Genomic DNA, 17,790 nt, shown 5'->3' on the forward strand with positions numbered 1-17,790 from the left:
CTCTCTATTAAAATAGGACCTTTTATGATGATGGTGTCATGGGAAATAACTCATGGCTCAGTCTCCTGCAAAGTGTGCTGCTCTCAGATTTTTACTGGATACAGAATTTATGTCTAAGGGGGCATGACTGGATGTGTAATATATTCAAGTGTATAAAAATATAACCTGCATTTTAATGGATTCTGTAATACATATTTTTGATGCTAAAGTTTTGGGGGAATGGTCTTTCAAATTCATTTCAAATATTAAAAAGAAATGATTTGGGGAGTGAGGAAGGATGGACAGATCTGTTTTTTTAATGCAAAAAACTGTTAGATATGATCTCAGTTTTTCTCATTCCCTCTTTTCCCCATACGACCTCTTTCTACAAATATGTTTAGAGATACTCTGCTGCACTGAAATGTTGTGAAGTCATAAAATTCATTCACAATATGACTCAAATACACCATGAAATGTCTCTCTTCCATCTTGCCTAAACTAACCTGGTTTTCTTGATTCTAACCTTTAATCTTCTCTTGTTCAAAGCCTTCTCTGATCTAATAATTTAAATAGTCTCTTTAGATAGTGCTAAGTCTTTCTGAAAGGAGGAGCTTGGCCTCTTAGATTTCTCAGTCATCTTCATCCAACCCAGACTGTTCTGCAAAAAAGGCATCAAGGAGGGGCACCTGGGTGGCTCAGTCAGTTAAGTGTCTGCCTTCAACTCAGGTCATGATCCTAGGGTCCTGGGATCGAGCCCCAAATAGGGCTCCTCATTCAGTGGGGAGTCTGCTTCTTCCTGACCCTCTGCCCCTCTACCCCTTGCCCCACCTCTTGTGCATTCTCTCTCAAATAAATAAAATCTTTAAACAAAAAATGGCATCAATGAGAGAAAAGTGACTTTGGGCCTTAATGGTGGAGGTGGGAAGCTGAGGTCTCTGGGCACAAAGGTCTGACTCATCTAGTCTACAGGCTGGTGTCTCTTGGCCACTCAGTGGCTACCTTGCTGGTATTCACAGCTGAAGTCTGCGGTGAGCTCATAACCCATGCTCCTAGCTTTGGCTAGCGCACTGGGAAGTATAGGCTAATCCAGCAGCCATCCTTTACTTCTTCCTAGATGAATTCTCTGCCACATCTCTAGCAGAGTCCACATGTTCTTGCCACACAACAGACTAGTAAATTGGGAGGCAAGTTGCTAGGGGGAAGGAAAGCAACTTTATTTAGAAAGCCAGCAGACCAAGGAGATAGCAGACTGTGGTCCCCAAGAGCATCTTTCTTCAGCATGAAATGTGAGCTTCTTTTATTTTAGGAGGAAGCTGGAATCAAGAGGTGACTGATGTCTGTAGACATTCAGGAGCCCACAGGGTCCAGGGAAGGTTATGAAAAAAGTTTTCTGTCCTTGGTTACTTCATCTTTGGGTGCAGGAATCCAGTCATGGCATCCTTGTAAACCTTAAACATAGCATTGTTCTTTCTACACATACTTCCTTTTCTTTTTGGGTGAAGTGGGTGTTGGGGAAAGAGTGGTTTTTGCATGTCTCAGCTGCAGCACACCTATGTGCAGGGCTCCACAGATGTCTGTCAGCCCTAGGTCGCAGCAGCAAGGGAAAGAGGCGACACAGAATCAGACATGCTAAGTGTCTCCCTATGATGCATCCTCTTTGCAGCCTATGGTTCAGGGGTCCACCCCAGCCTTCTGTTCTGGCATCACCTCATCCCATCACAGCCAGACACATGGAAATTCCACAGGCTCTCAACCCAGCTCCCAAACCCTTGGGTGTTCAAAGTGTCTTGTGGGGGTGCATGGGGCTGAGCCACAGCAAGTCCTTCCTCAGCTGCTGCCTCCCTCCCTCAGGAATCTTCTTTCCAGCAGACTGAGCTCAGACACCCACCCACTGGAGCCTCCTGTTTCTTCCTGTCCCTCTCTTCCTTCCTACAATCCTTGTAGCCTAGAGATGTAGGTTTTCCCCTCTGCCCCATCCTCCTCAACGACTTTGGCCTTCAATGGAAAAGCGATATTTCTCCTGTGCTCGGTAGGGAGCATTCTGTGACATGAGTTAGTCTCAGGCAATTTAGACAACTGTGGAATCAGAAGAGCAAAACGGCAAAGTGCTCCAGTAACTTTCAGAGTGAATTCCTGCTACAAGTACTTCTTACAATCATGTCCTCTTCTGCATTCCAGATGAAGATCTTTGACAAAAATAAGGATGGCCGGTTGGATCTGAATGACTTGGCAAGGTGAGTAGCCTGGGAATAGTGTTGTAAACCTAGACACACCATCGTGGGTGTTCCATGATGCACACACTTCTCTTTGAAAGGCAGAGGTCAGGTCTTGCCTGGAACCCTGAAGAACGGGCTCATCTGGCCAAATGAACAGCAGTTGTTTTCAGTCTTCTGGGGGTGACAGGTCCCTTTGTAAAAATAATAAAAGTCCCCCCCACCAAAGGCACAATACACAAAGTTTTCATAAAATTTTATAGGTGGGTCATGGGCCAGCCCTGCCTTCAAAGGCCAGACGTTCCTGGTCTCACATAAGGACCCCATGAAAACATAAGTCTGGAATCCCATTCACTGCTCTGGGAAAGCGGAGTGGTAAGTTCAGGACAGAGGACGACTGAACCAGACTCCAGCCGTGCTGTCTGGTTTTTTGGTATTGGCGTAGCCTCCTTGGGCACCCGGCCAGAGTGTAGGAGAAGGGTGACAGCAGAAGTAGCCCAGTACCTGCAAAAGTGCTGTCTGTTAGGCCAGTGTTGTGACACAATGGGCATGTCAGCATGTCATCTCAAGGCTAGCTGACCCCGAGATGACCTGTGGTGGTCCATAGAAAGGGAAAAAAAAAATCACTGGATCCAGAATACATGGGTATAACCAGATGGAGCAGTTATGATCCCAAGTGCCTGAGGATGGGGCAGATGAAGTCACAGCACAGACAGTGACAGAGGGTGGCAGTTACAGGCTGCAGGGCACAAGGAAGTTTAGCTGGGAGATGGGGAATCCATGGACTGGGGGTGATATTCAGTGATGGAATATCTTGGCAGATATTAACTTGGCAATGGTTAACTTGGCAATGTCCTAAGCAGATAATAACTCGAGTTCAAAATCACAAAGCCCATACCAGCTACCCCCTCTCTTGATAGCAACATCTGTGAGTTCTTGCAGGGGATCTATGAAAGGGGATACACCAGGAAGAACCTCTCCTTAGTGGTGACCAGGACACTGACCCCAACACTCTTCTGGGTCTTCTATTCTAAGCCTCATCCTCTGTGGCTCCTTCTCTAGGACGCTCATCCCAAATTTGGCCACTTTGCTGGGGAAGAGGCACGGAGAAACCAGCCAGACCAGAGGGGGATAAGAGTGTTTCTCCCAAAGGTTGAGGAGGGAGGGATCTCCACTTTGTAGCCTTGGGGATTTGTCCCCTGGGTCCCACTCACTTCTCATTCTTTTGGCCAACTGAAGCAAAGTTTCCTCTCAAATAGAGGCCAATCTAGCTAATCTGAGAGCTGTGTAAGCACCAGTCCTAATAGGAATACCCAAAAGCCTAAAAGATTCACTCAAAACATGGCATCTGGATGAAAACAAGAACATTTGATTTCATTGCTTCCCTCACCAAAAGCACACACCATCTGACTGACTCAAGGCACGTCTCAGAGGTAGTAAGTGGAGGAGCCTCGAGCGCCCTCTTGAGGCCAGAGTGTGCCACTACTGGAAGCGGCTCTCTACCCGGTCATCAGTGATGCTTTTACTTCTGAAATGAAATCCACAGATAATATACTCTACCTGTGCACATAATGCTAAGACAGTTAGCATAGTGCACAAACTAGAACACATAAAGGGGAAATAAAGGAAAACCATTAATAATAAAATAAAGTGTATTTCAGTGTCTAGGTGGCTGGACAGACCCACAAGGAAGATATACCCGAGGGGAGGCTGCTTACATCTTGGTGAAGAATTACCACGAATATGTCAGTTCAGATGCTAATTGATACAAAAATGGCCTTTTGGCAACTCACATGTCAGGAACTCACTTGCTGTTGATACAATTTTATAAAAAATAAATAACTCCTGATTGAGTTCCGAATGAAACAAAGCGCAGTCATCCCTCAATTTACGTGACTCAGATTATAGGGATAATGGACACAATTAGTAAATTACGTATACCTTGAGAAAAAATACCCGGGATCTTTATGTAAATAGGAATTCAGTTCTTGGTTCAAGTAGAATTACAAGCAGGATTTGTGTGCACGTGAGTGCTCCCCTGCACATTCCAGCTTCAGGTGAGATACGGGATGATAGCCCCAGACCTTTCCATGCAATGCACAACATCTAGCATCCCAGGTCCTCATCTATAGAGGTCATGTCCCTTCTGTCAGTCATCCCCCCTGTCACTGTGGCTACCAAAAGGCCCCCCTGCAGCTAGCCAAACATCCCCCAGTGGGGTCCTACTATTCATTCATGCCCTAATCTCTAGAATAGCTTCTCTGCCGGTGGAGTGTTGTGTATAGAGAAGGATTCAAAGAGCATTTGTGAACTGCAGGAAGAATTGACTTCATATGGAACAGAGATGCAAAGTGACAAGAGTTACTACATTCTTTTGAAACCAACATGATACGGAATTGGCCAGTGACAATGGGGTAGGCAGAATGAAGGTGTCCATGTCCAAATTCCCAGAACCACTGAACATTTTGTGTTACATGGCAAGGATCCATACAGGTTGCAGAGAGCAATGAAGTCCCTCACTGACAGACCTTCCAGAGATTAGACTGGATTATCCAGGTCAGCCCAAAGGTAGTAACAAGGGTCCTCTAAATGGGGAAGAAGGAAGCAGAGGGTTGGGTTTTGAAGGCTTTGAGGTGGAGAAAGGAGCCATGAGCCCAAGAACGCAGGAAGCTTCTAGAAGCTGGAAAAGACAAGGAAAGGGATTCTCCCCCAGAGGCTCCAGAAGGAGGCAGTCCTGTGACACCTCGATTTTAGCCTGAAGAAATCTGCCTCCGACTCTGATTTCCAGTATCGTAAGATGCTGATTTGCGCTGCTGAAGCCACCGCGTCGGGATCATTTGTCATAGCGGCAGGGAAATAAATTAATGACTTACAGGCCTTAAAACATGTTAACACAGACTCTCCTCTCTCTGTTCCCACCTCTAGAACGGAGCCTTCTTACTCCACATGCGAGCTCCCCTCAGGCACATGTCCTCTCACTGGCGACATACTTTAGGCTGCTTGGTGCCAACCAAGAGATAAGGACAGGATTCCTCATAGAGTTCCAGGATAGTCTACCCTTTGACTGGATCAGATTCTCTTTACCCTGGGCATCCAGAAGAGCAAAATGTTCCAAAATCATTGTGTGATATTTTTCTGCCTTTCTCTATATTGTGAATGCATGATTATGAATGCAACATAAATACAACGTTTTAGTCTTTGGACACTGACTGTAGTCTAGTAAATACAACCGTAATTAAGCAGAAAGTACGGAAATACTTTTGTTTTCCAAAAGTAAAACAAAACAAAAGTATTTTTGTTTCCAAAACAAAAGTATTTTTGTTTTATTATTTTTCCCATATTTTTAAAATTGAGTATCATTTATGTCCTATAACATTTACTCTTACAAAGTATACAATTCGGTATACTTTAGTCTATTCATGAGGCTGTCCTCCACTGCCCATTTCTAGAACATTTTTATTGTGCCAGAAAAATACTCCATCCCCAGCAGGGATTACTCTCTCCTCCCCTTGCCTACCAATCCCTGATAACCACTAATCTATTTTCTGTTTCCATGGATCTGTTTTTCTAGGTATTTCACATATATGAAATCATATAATACATGACCTTTCATGTCTGGCTGAGGTTCTTTATTTCTTCATATGGACTAAAGCAACTGTCTCATGTTCTTTTCATTTTAGCTCGAAGAATCCCTGTAGTATTTCTCACAGATCACATGTATTGTTGTTGATAACTGTTGTCTTTTTGCTTAATGACCTTTTGGAACTCATCCTATAAAATCTTGATCTTTGTCATATGTGGACACTGAAGTCTCTGCTTGGTTGCTGAATGGTTAGTTAATGACTGGGCAGAGATTTCTTCTGTCTCCCAATGTTTGTGCGGGGCCCTGTGTATGGGTTGGGCCCATCTTTCATATGCAACCAAGAAGTTTACAATTCTGCTTAGCCTTAACTTCCTGCTTGTACAGAGTCTGAGGATAAGCTGCTGGTGAGACCTTAGGGCCTCCTGAGGTCTTTTCTGTGCACACACGCAATCCTGGGCATGGACGTAGTCTTATGTATGTCTACAGCTTTCTAGATTCTCAGAAATATGTTGGAGCTTAGATAAGCCCCAGTGGACATCTCATTCCCCCAGATTTTTCTTTTAAGCTTTTTACTTAGCCTGCTGTTTACCCAAACTCTTTTCTTTTCTTTAAATATTTTATTTATTTGAAAGAGAGACAGAGTGTGCAGGGGGTGCGAGGGGCAGAAGGAGAGGGAGAAGCACACTCCCCGCTGAGCAGGGAACCAGGGGCGGGACTTGATCCCAGGACCCTGAGATCATGACCTAAGCTGAAGGAAGACACTTCACCAACATAGCCACCCAGGTACCCATTTGCCCAAAATCTTATTTTCCATTGTCACCTGTGGTCTTAAATAACTGCTTTTCATTGTTTTTGACAAATGCTCCCAGGTAAAATGCTTTCCCACTAGCTGACATCAAAATCAGGTCAAAGAAGTGCACCTTGCAAATGGGGTCGCTCAGAGAACATCAGGAAAGTCCAATAATGGCAGTTCTCTGGCAGTTAGGTTTTGAAAGGGCTCCAGCTCTGCTCTGCTCACCACAGAGTCGCTGCTAAAACGCTCTTTTTCCCTGGGGCTATGGGCTCTTCATTTTCAAAGACACAATAGAGCTGAGGAGGGTAGAAGGATGAAGCAAGTTAAAATGCCCCCACATCCTCTGTTCTTACCAAGATTTAGTCATGTTTTTGGAAATAAACACTCCCCAGATTTCTGTAAGACTTGAATTTCTAGAATTCTGAAGAAGTTATTTTGACTTTTTTTTTTTTTTTGACAGCTTTCTCATTGCTGTTACGGAGGAGAGAGTTTTCATAAGCCTTTCCTCTGCCTTTTTCCACCAAAACAACTTTTTTAAAAAAAGATTTTATTTATTGACAGAAAGCATAAGTAGGCAGAGAGGTAGGCAGAGGGAGAAAGGGAAGCAGGCTCCTTGCTGAGCAGAGAACCTAATGTGCAGCTCAATCCCAGGACCCCGGGATCCTGACCTGAGCTGAAGGCAGATACTGAACCGACTGAACCGCCCAAGCTCCCCCACCAAGATGACTTTTTAAAAGTCTCTCTGTGGTGATCTAATCCCTATGAAAGGTCTCTCCCAATTAATTTTTTAATTTGTTCTTATAATATAGAAATTTCCTGTTTTTCAAGCGCTCACCCTATTCTGTAGAATGATCTGGAAATTGCCTGCCCTTTCCTCAAGCCAGAGTTACAGATCTGCTTGTCTCTGAGAGCTGACAGATCATCACATAAATTACTTTCTTTTCTTCTTTTCCATTTAGGATTTTGGCTCTTCAGGAAAACTTCCTTCTCCAATTTAAAATGGATGTAAGTAGTGACATTCCTCTAAGTGGGCTTGTGTCATTGCTGTCTCTCCATAAATTCGAGAGGGAGGGAAGAAAGGAAGGCATCGTTTGTCTTGTGTAATTTATCTGGAGACCAACAAGGCTTAACTGTTAGAATCAAGGGATTAAGGGTCATTGGCTCAAAGTTGCTAGAAGTCATTTATGACCCTGGAAGAATGGTACAGCTGAAGGGCCCCGATGCTGGACTCACATTCCTGTTTTCCCCGCACACAGGCTTGTTCCACTGAAGAAAGAAAGAGGGACTTTGAGAAAATCTTCGCCCACTATGATGTTGTAAGTGTGTCCTTTTGGGTTGTGCTGACTACTTTCAGGGAGCAAGCTAGTTTAGTCCCTATGTGGAGTCATCCTACCCACAGACCCTAAACTGATATGATGAACCCCCATCCCACATGTCCGCTGCTATGTCTTACCCTCCGCTTCTCCACGTAAACCCAAAACTACATTAAAATGGACAAAGGAGTATTCACGGTTGAGAAGAGAATAAAATCTCATTTTGTATTTGTTTTTTTCTCTTTGGCTCCACACTGGGAGAACTTTTCTTCTTGATCTCCATCCAGAAAAGTATGCTTGAAAACAAAAAGAAACGACATCAAGTTACAGACCACATTCAACCCAAAGAAACAGAGGCAAAGTGAGCTCTGGTCAGCATAAAAACCACTTCTCTTAGAGGATTGATTATGTGGTTCTTCAGACAGGAGAAAAGAATAATTCTATAGCACTAAGTATGGCAAGGAGGTTGCATTTCTCGAGGACAAGGTAGGGTAATGCAAGAAGGAAGAAAAATGAGAAAGTTAGGAAGAGTCACAAGAGATGCCATCCTGAAACTCACCAGACTGGGCACGTGAGTGTGTCATACCCTGAGCAGACACAGGCATCAGCCTCGGAGACGCGGCCCGGCAAAGGGATTACATGTCTAGCCTCTGTGCCCCGTCCCCTGCGCATGAATCACGCCTCGTTAGCCACGGGACTTTGGGCAGGTTCCTTAACCTCCCTGGGCCTCATTTCCCTTACCTGTGAAGTTAGGGTGAGGAGGCTAATAATAATAATACCTTCCCCAGGGGACTGGGGTGAGAATTCCGTGATTTCATGTTTGTAAAGCTCTCAGAAGGTGTTGGCAGGTAGCATTTGGTAAATACACTACTTTTAAAAAAATAGATTTTTAAAAATGTTATGTTAGGGACGCCTGGGTGGCTCAGTTGGTTGGACGACTGCCTTCAGCTCAGGTCATGATCCCGGAGTCCCGGGATCGAGTCCTGCATCAGGCTCCCAGCTCCATGGGGAGTCTGCTTCTCCCTCTGACCTTCTCCTTGCTCATGCTCTTTCTCACTGTCTCTCTCTCAAATAAATAAATAAAATCTTAAAAAAAAATGATATGTTAAAGGGTCAAGGTGAAGAAAACTCAAAAACATGGATGGATGCGTTGTCATGACTAGAACTTTAGAGATGAAACTGAAATATTTTAATATGTATTGTATTTTATAGACATTCTTATAAAATGAGTAGTAAAAAAGTAAGGGTTTTGTGTAAGGACCAAATAACAATTCTAATACACTCAGTCAATATAGTCACTCCTGATTTAAAGTTTTAATAATCATGAGATCCTTGCTAAATCATAAAGCACAATTTTAAAAAGTGTCAGCCTCTATCCTTCTAAGGACCGACATGATGTACAAAAATAGTACTTGTCTGCATGAAGCACGATCCTTGGGAAGCAAATGAAGTTGGTATGTATCACGTTAACGCTATTTGCAGGAGCCAAGGAACTCCCATTTGCTTACATGGGGGTCACTGCGTACAATTAATTATTTTCATGTCTGTGGAATGTTCACATCCCGCACACAAAACCTAACTGGAATGTACCGTTTTCGAACCTGTTTGCAAGCACAAAAGAATACTGATTTGCACAATTCACCCAATTTGCTCGTTAGCTTTCTGACCTAAGCAAACGGTGTCTGACGGAGTGGTTCTCGTCTCTTTCAGAGTAGAACAGGAGCTCTGGAAGGCCCGGAAGTGGATGGCTTTGTCAAGGACATGATGGAGCTGGTCCAGGTGATTTGAGGGGGCGTAGAGGTTTTGCTCCTCATGGGTCAGGGAGGCCGTTGTGACTGATTCCACTGTTTACTTCTGAGCACCCGTGGGGCTGACAATGCCAGGGACCAAATCTAGGGACACGGTCTGTTTAAAACCTTTGAGGTTCTGTGAGAACCGACATGTCTCCCTTTCTCTCTTAAGACCATTTGTAGTTTCGTGAAGCCCCCATAGCACCTTCTTGTTTGTACCATATAAAAGCCCTCTCTTTTACCAGAGGGGCACAGTTCTGTTTATTTTTTGGTTACAGAAAGGCCTTTCTACTCCTGGACTTGGTTACTAGAATACCTAAAACTTTTAATTTAATTCATGAAATCAATCCCATATTTGGTATCCGCCCCTCCTCCACCACAGCCATCAGGGGCTGCTTTAAGGCCTCGCCTAAAATCTAGGCTACGTATGTGTCAGGACACGTTGCTGCAATTCGAAGTGACAGGATTGAGTTATAATCCACATCACAAAGCTGTTTTAGGTAATGTGGACTTTAAAACAAGCAATCTCCTTGGAGATCCTGGTGCACTCTAGCAACTGGCTGTGGGATCTGGCTAAGCAGACACTTTGCAACTCTTCCTTTCCTCTGGGGCTGTCTAGCCACTGAATTTAGCACATTCAAATCCTTAGAGATTTTTTGAGGTTTACACAGGACACGATGATTCCGTCCTGGTTGGCCCAGATGGCAACAAATTGGAGTAGCAATTGTTAACTGGCTCTGGAATCCCAGACCTGTTTGAAAACCTGATTAAAACGGTGGAGTCTGGGGGGCACCTGGGTGGCTTTGTCGGTGAAGCGTCCACTCCTGATTTTGGCTCCGGTCAAGATCTTGGCATCGTGAGATCAAGCCCCCTGTTGGGCTCTGCACTGGGCAGGACGCCTGCTTGTGATTCTCTCTCCCTCTCACCCTGCCCTGCTTGCTTGCATGCTTGCGCTCTCTTTCCCTAACAACAACCACAAAACTATGGGGTTTTGCAGCAGGAACGCCCCCTCCCTCAGTTTACCAATGTTTGCATAAATCTGCAGCAAGCTCACATCATGTGATTGAGCAGGCATGACTGAGGTTTCTCTTCTCATCCATCGGAGGTCAGGACCTCTGATCAGGATGACATGGTGTGTTCTTTGCCTCCTCCCTTGCCTTCTTCCCCTCCCAGCTGGTCCCCCACCTCTTCTTTGTTCCCTTCCCTGGTGCTCCTGTCTGCGACTCCCCGGGCATTTGCGCAACCACGGAACAGTGGATGGTCTGAGTGTGATAGTGCCTTTCGCGCTGATTGCCAAAGTTAAGTCCCACTGTATTTACTATCTATTTAATGCCAGAATGATTTCTGTAATGGAAACTGAGCAATTATCTATGGGACATTAAAATCGCACGGCAGTAGGCTTGGCCAAATTGCAGTTTTAATTTGCCTTTGATAGAGAGCATGGAATGGGTGGGGGGGAACCTGCCTCTCAGAGCAGCTTTGTGGAGCTCGGGCCGCTGACTGCTCAAGTCCGCAGCCGGGGGGGCTGCACAGCCCTCCAGACCCTTTCAGCTGTCACTGAGGTTGGCAATGGCTTCCACAAGTTCCTGGAAGATATTGAAGGTCTGAAAACCTAAACCAGCCATAGAGCAGAGAAGATGGTTTCCCAGAGAAAATGAAAGAGCAGAGGAAATTTCTAGGCCACACAAACACATGCGGTTTGCCTCTTTGATAGATTCTTTGATAGATTCGTATCACCTCCATGGGAAGCCAGAGGACCCCCATCACTCTTGTCCTTGCCCCCCTTATCTGGGTGGGCCTTCTGGCATGACAAAAAGGTATCCCTCAATATAAGTACCAGCCAGGGGAAGAGAGCTGGTTTCCAAGGACTGAGTGAGGCCGCGTCAGTAGTAGAAAAGCAGGTAACGAGGGCTGGTTTGTTGAGCTAAAAAGTATTACGAAGCAGTTAATTATTAATGTTCTCCTCTGAAGCCAGATCATTGAGGTGCAAACCTCTATTGGAGCTTTCCCAGTCTTTGGGGTTGCTTAAAAAACTATTCACCATACAATTTGAAGGATGTTGTCAAGGGAAAATCTTTTGAGTAAATCTGACATTTCTCAGGTTCATACACTAGAGTCCTATCCTGCGACTTTTAAATTTTCATTACATTAGAAAGGATCATGGGACAAGTTGACAAACCAATATCTGGAATTTTTTTTTTTTTTTTTAGATTTTACTTATTTATTTATTTGAGAGAGAGAGCACATGAGCATGGAGAGGGGCAGAAGAAGAGGGAGAAGCAACTTCCCACTGAGCAGGGAGCCTGACATGGGCCTCAATCCCAGAACCCTGGGATCATGACCCGAGCTGAAGGCAGGCGCTTAACCGACTGAGCCACCCAGGCACCCCTGATAATTACTTTTAAAGCAATTATCCCCCATCCCATGCTTTTAAAGCAAATTCTATGGGCGCCTGGGTGGCTCAGTGGGTTAAACCTCTGCCTTCGGTTCAGGTCATGATCCCAGGGTCCTGGGATCGAGCCCCACATTGGGCTCCCTGCTCGGTGGGAAGCTGCTTCTCCCTCTCTCACTCCCCCTGCTTGTGTTCCCTTTCTCGCTACGTCTCTCTCTGTCAAATAAACAAATCTTAAAAAAATAAAAAATAAGAAAAAATAAAAGCAATTATCAGAGCATGTCATGAGGTCAGCAGGGAGGTGGCTCAGTTTCTCAGGGGAGAGTCGTTTGCAATAATGACCCTGAAATAAATGGACTTTATGGCCTTTCTTTCCTGTACAACTATGTGTGATACATATGTTGAATCTGTATTAACAAAATTATCTGGTTATCAGAACATCCCTTTCCCTGATCTCTGGAATATGGCCCCCAAGGCTGTCCTCTGTCAGTATGATGAGATCAGACAAAATAATTTCTGCATAAGATTTATAAAGAGTCCGTAGGCCCCTTGGCACAGCACAAAAATCAACATGAGAATCTACAGCTCAAAGAAGAAAGCAGAAAGGCAAGACAGCTGAGACACCCAGCATCCCCTCACCAAGGGTAGAAGTGTGGGTGGCAATGTGGGAAGCCAGACAGATGGGGTGCCAGAGATGCCCAGGGTGTCTGCATGGAGGGGATGAGAGTTCCAGTCTCTAGGCTCCCCCAAATTCATTCTTTTCCCTGCTAGACTCCCCTTCTGCTTTTCTCTGTTGGCAAGGAAATGATTAGGAACAGGGGACAATACTTAACCTAAAGGATCGAATCCAATGTATGTCCCTCCAAAGAGCTGCTACCCCTTAGCAGGTGTTTCTTTTCATTTTTTAAATTATAAAAATGATACATACATCGTGGAGACACTTGAAAGTAGAGAAAAGAAAGGACAGAAGAGTACTCTCTAACCTCAAGTAGACCTCATAACGGACTTCGTTTCTGGCTATATTCTGCATAAAGTATATTCCGCTCCTCTGACAAGCATTTCCCAGTCACCGTCATGGTGTTGGTGTCTGTATAAGACACAGTTGGTGTCTGTATAAGTCACCGTCATGGTGTTGGTGTCTGTATAAGATTTGGCTAGATATCTCTTACAGTCCTCTTTTGCTAGTAATTTTTAAAAAAATTATTTATTTTTTTGGAAAAAATTTTTTGAAGTAATTTCTGCATTCAGCATGGGACCCTCTTTTGCTGGTAATTGAAATTATTTACCAGGTTTCTGACTCCAAGTAAAACTTAGTGGGTGTTTTTGTATGTAAGTGTGTCTGGGTTTTAGGCCTGTTCTCAGGAGTGGAATCAAGGGATTTGCACACTTTCACGTTGCTGACACCCACTGTCCCGTTTTAGAAAGAGCAGTGCTGGCTTCTTCCTTTCCATCTTTGACATCCTTTCTTCTGGTCCCACCTGCCCTCCCGACACCACCCGGAAAGACAGTGACATCATGTTGACCCACGCTTGCCCATCAAGGAAGAACACAAGCAGAGGGATGTTAGTGACGTTGTGTGCTGTTGTCCTTTGGGGGACAGATAGCTTTTAAGAAAAGACAACAGGTGGTAAGGGGAAGGCAGTGTAACCCCAAAACAAGGAGTGCTACGGTGGGGGACACTGTGATGTGTCCCCAGAGGATGTCACTCTCTGCTGGACTTTCCACAGTCTGATCTGGTCTTTCCATCTGCCTAGCAAGATGATCCTAAAAGAACACCAAGAGACTGCCCCCTCTTCCTTGGAAAACATGCAATGGTGGGTGATCGATCGTTAGAAGAATTGACCCAGGCTTGCTGGCCACGACCAGGCTGAAGTCGTAGACAATAATGGTTTGGCCTCTGCATGTCACCTTGGGGTTTTCGGACACCCGTATGGCCAATAAATAGCCAAGTGCAGCCAAGAACATATTATGAGTCTGCACAGCTACAGAGTGAGTTTTGGGCTAAATGTTCTGATCAGGAGAGTTATCCCAGTGGTTTATGATAAACAGCATTTGCCATGGTCAAAGTTGTAATTCCGTCCCTCTACGGGTCAGAAGGTAGCCCACGCGGGGCCTTGGGGCATTGCTGCTGACTCTAGCATGGAGATTTGGGGAGTGCTGGTAAGGACGTATTTGGGGAGGGGGGGTCTGCATATTCACTTTTGCTGTTTCAGGAGAGATGAAATGTACAGGAAAGGGAGGGCGCGTGACAAAAACGTGAAGACTGCATTTGGGGACGGTCACTCATTAATTCCACAGATGTAATTGAGCACTTAACCACAGGCAAACATGAGAAGACAGATCTAGACCCAAAGGCTCCCCTAGTCCCAGGATTCAAGTGTTGGGAGAGGGGATAGTTAAGCATTTTTCAGCCAACTACCCCGGATCCACTCTCACACTCTCCCATGAGATGGATAAGAAACAAAAAATGCATTTTGCACGGCCGGTTATGATACAGTGCACTGTTAAAGAGATGTGTTCTGGGGCCTGCCTGCCTGAGTTTGTATCTGGTTCTGACATGGACCAGCTGTGTGACAGTGGGAAAGTTAATTAACCTCTCTGTGCTTTAGTTTTCTCATCTGTCAGTTAAAAGTTGATCGTAGATACAACCTCATCAGGTTGTTGTGAAATTAGAATTAATTTGTGTAGAACCCTTAGGTCTTGAACCTATGTGCACTTATACTGGCAACTTGCTGTTAAAACTGAAGCCCCTCAGTAATCTTAGGTGATTTCTCTTCCATGATCAAAATATTGTTGAACAGAAGTATTTAAGTCTCCCTACTCCTAGTGAGCTGTAAAACATTAAAAGCATAACTCGAAAGGTCCAAAGAAACTTCCCTTACATACCTCATTACATACATTCATACCCTCCCCTAACACACACTCACACACTCACAACATAATTTTTTTTACAGAAAACAAATTAAAAAACAAAAAAAGAGGCTTAGACTAGCTTAAATGAGGTAAATTCACTGGCAAAGTAATTTGTGTTACTGTGTAAATAACTATCGTGAGTATTTCCTAAGCATGGGAATTTGCTAAGAGGATCCTGGGGCAGAGAGCCGCTAACTGGGCAAAGGCTATGTCAGGAGTGGTTGAAGAGTTGATAACCAAAGGGCCCCACTTTGCAACCATACCAGAAATGGGCTCCCAGTATGGAGCCATGGAGTGTTCCTTGCTGCTTTCAGGACTCCTAAGCCATTTCCTGGACCGCAGCTATACCTGCCAGTCACTGATGCATAAGGAAGTATCCTGGGTGAGCCCCAGTGAGGAGGACATAGTGACTGTATGTGACATCTCAACCTTTTGGTCCAATCCCTGACACACCCTCCACTGGGGAGTGCTATCGACCCGAGATTCACGTCTGCATGTCCCCTGGAGTCCTGCCCCACGTCGGGGGTTACTGTCGTTCTGCCATCTGGCTCCCGCTCTCTGCCCTCCATTCTTCCCTCCATGGAAACCCGGGATCAGGGACAGACTGGGTGTCACTCTTCTATCCTGGAGGACAGTGCTAATTAGCTTGTCTTAATTGGGTCATCTTGTTGAAGAATGAAAGTTTGTGTTTCTTTCTCAAGGTGTCTGGAGATTTCTTTGACAGCGAGGCAACCCTGGGGTGGGCTGGGTGATGGGGAGAGCTTTCCTGCCTCCTCTGCTTGCCAGTGAGACCCGCCCAGTAATCAGGGGGCTTGGGATGTGATGGGCCGGCTCTCCCCTCTCCACTGAGAGGGCTTTTTCTCTCAGACCCCGAGCCTTCACACCACTGGTCAGGCCGCTGCCTCTCCAGCAGGACGGTGTGAACTGGGGGAACAAGTTCTTACTTCAATGGAGGCAGAAGACTCAGGATCAGAAATGCTGTTGCAATTTCCTAGCTTGGCAGGACCGTTCAGCTCTGAGCATCCGTGTCCTAATCTGTAAGCCTGGGTTACCCCAAGGTTATCGTGAGCATTAAACGAAATCGCCTGTGGAGAACCACTCAGTTCACACACTGCTCACTTTTGCGGGCCTTTTGAGTTCGAAATTATTTTCCCAAATGATGGGTATCACGGTTCTTTCTCAGACCCTAAAATATCTCTTGGGATGGTTACTCAGGGACATACTCTTCTGGTTCGAATTTCATTCATTATAACCTTTTATAAAATTAGAGGCACATGGGACACTTGGGTGGCTCAGTCAGTTAAAGCATCTGCCTTCAGCTCAGGTCATGATCCCAGAGTCCTGGGATCAAGTCCCGTGTTGGGCTCCCTGCTCAGTGGGGAGTCTGCTTCTCCCTCTCCCTCTGCTCATGCTCTCTCTCACATAAATAAAATATTTTTAAAAAAAAATTAAAAAAAAATAAAATAAAATTAGAGGCACAAAAACCTCCCACGGGGAGAGACTAGAACAGGTCTACTCTCATCCATGTCCCCATCCCCTGCTCCGAGGCACAGTATCTTCATCACGACGAGAAGCTGGACTCTGGGCAGGCCTGTCTCCATGGAGCCCCCTCGGCAGCCAGGGGCTCTGCTCAGTGTGGTGAGTGTGGGGCTGGGGAGGCATGAAAGCCTGGGGCCCCTCTGGCTGGCCCCCCTGACGTGTGTGTTCTCTTTGCTGTCCTCAGCCCAGCATCAGCGGAGTGGACCTTGATAAGTTCCGGGAGATTCTTTTGCGCCACTGCGACGTGAACAAGGATGGAAAAATTCAGAAGTCCGAGCTGGCTTTGTGCCTCGGGCTAAAAATCAACCCGTAACCCCCAGAACGCTTTGCCTTTTGCTCTTACGGTGTCTCTGTGCTCCTGCTGCTAAACCTCAGTCTGTGCTTTGCTGTGGGGACGCGTGGGCAGACTTGCCGACGAACCGCGTGGTATTCTTGGGCAGGGCCGAGGGCCTTCCTGCTGAGGGCGTGGTGTTCTCCCGCCTGGCTGAAAGCCCCCCCAAGTAGTACCCCCCATGTTATCCACTCCCCACCCCCCGCCGCCCCCAGAATCAGCTAGCTCGCTGCGTCTGCTCTGCCTCTCCTCCCTCGGTCATCAGGCAGGCAGGGAGCCGTGTCCATCTGTCTGGGCTCCCTCATGGGCTTTCTGCCCAGTCCCGCGTCTGTGGCAGTCCTGTGACCTCTACAAATTGATTTTGTCATGGAAATAAACCTGTGGCTGGAAACAAAGACGCACTGGTCCCTGTTTTTGTGTTATGATCTTTCCAGTGCTCTACCAGATGGTTCTGTGACTTAGGGTGGGCGTGGTGAGAAGGACAGAGACCGGCAGGATCCGAATGGAATCCAACCCCGCTTCCTTCCGTAGTTCACAGATGCCCTGGTCGGCGACTTTGCAGGAAAGCAGGAGTTGCCAATAATCACTTCTTACTCATTGCACGGAGACCAGAACATTCGACCTGGGCTGGGTTTTGCTCTTAAGTGCTTTGTAATCTCAATGGCCATGAAGGTAGGAATAGAGGAGAAAGTCTGGAGAAAATGCTTCCCAGGTTATCCTCACGTCTGTTCCCCACGCTGTTCCTTCCCCCTCCTCCGGTGTCCTTTAGTGAACCTTTGACCTCCAACTCTCATTCGACCTCCCCGAGGGTCTGGGCCCCTCTGCAGGTTGCAGGCTCCCCTTGGACCTCTGCTTCCTTCACCCTGGGGCTCTGGTACAGTCCCCATGTTGGGTCTCACTGTGGGACCCACTGCAGTCCCATTTCTCCAAGTCTGGCTCACTCA

The 17,790-nt window shown here is 45.9% G+C and overlaps 1 protein-coding gene across 1 annotated transcript in view; it reads left to right on the top strand.

Annotated features, from left to right (window-relative positions):
- The window catches only part of SCGN (secretagogin, EF-hand calcium binding protein), a 37,634-nt gene extending 20,325 nt beyond the window's left edge, over positions 1-17,309 (top strand). Inside the window, exons 8-12 of the mRNA XM_032338383.1 lie at positions 2,158-2,213; positions 7,528-7,573; positions 7,825-7,884; positions 9,592-9,660; positions 16,700-17,309. Coding sequence (XP_032194274.1) covers positions 2,158-2,213; positions 7,528-7,573; positions 7,825-7,884; positions 9,592-9,660; positions 16,700-16,828 — 360 coding nt within the window. The 3' untranslated portion in view covers positions 16,829-17,309. The remainder of the gene's footprint in view (positions 1-2,157; positions 2,214-7,527; positions 7,574-7,824; positions 7,885-9,591; positions 9,661-16,699) is intronic.
- The last annotated feature ends 481 nt before the right edge of the window (positions 17,310-17,790 follow it).

The sequence above is a fragment of the Mustela erminea genome, chromosome 4, assembly GCF_009829155.1.
Source record: "Mustela erminea isolate mMusErm1 chromosome 4, mMusErm1.Pri, whole genome shotgun sequence".
Classification (NCBI taxonomy): Eukaryota; Metazoa; Chordata; class Mammalia; order Carnivora; family Mustelidae; genus Mustela; species Mustela erminea.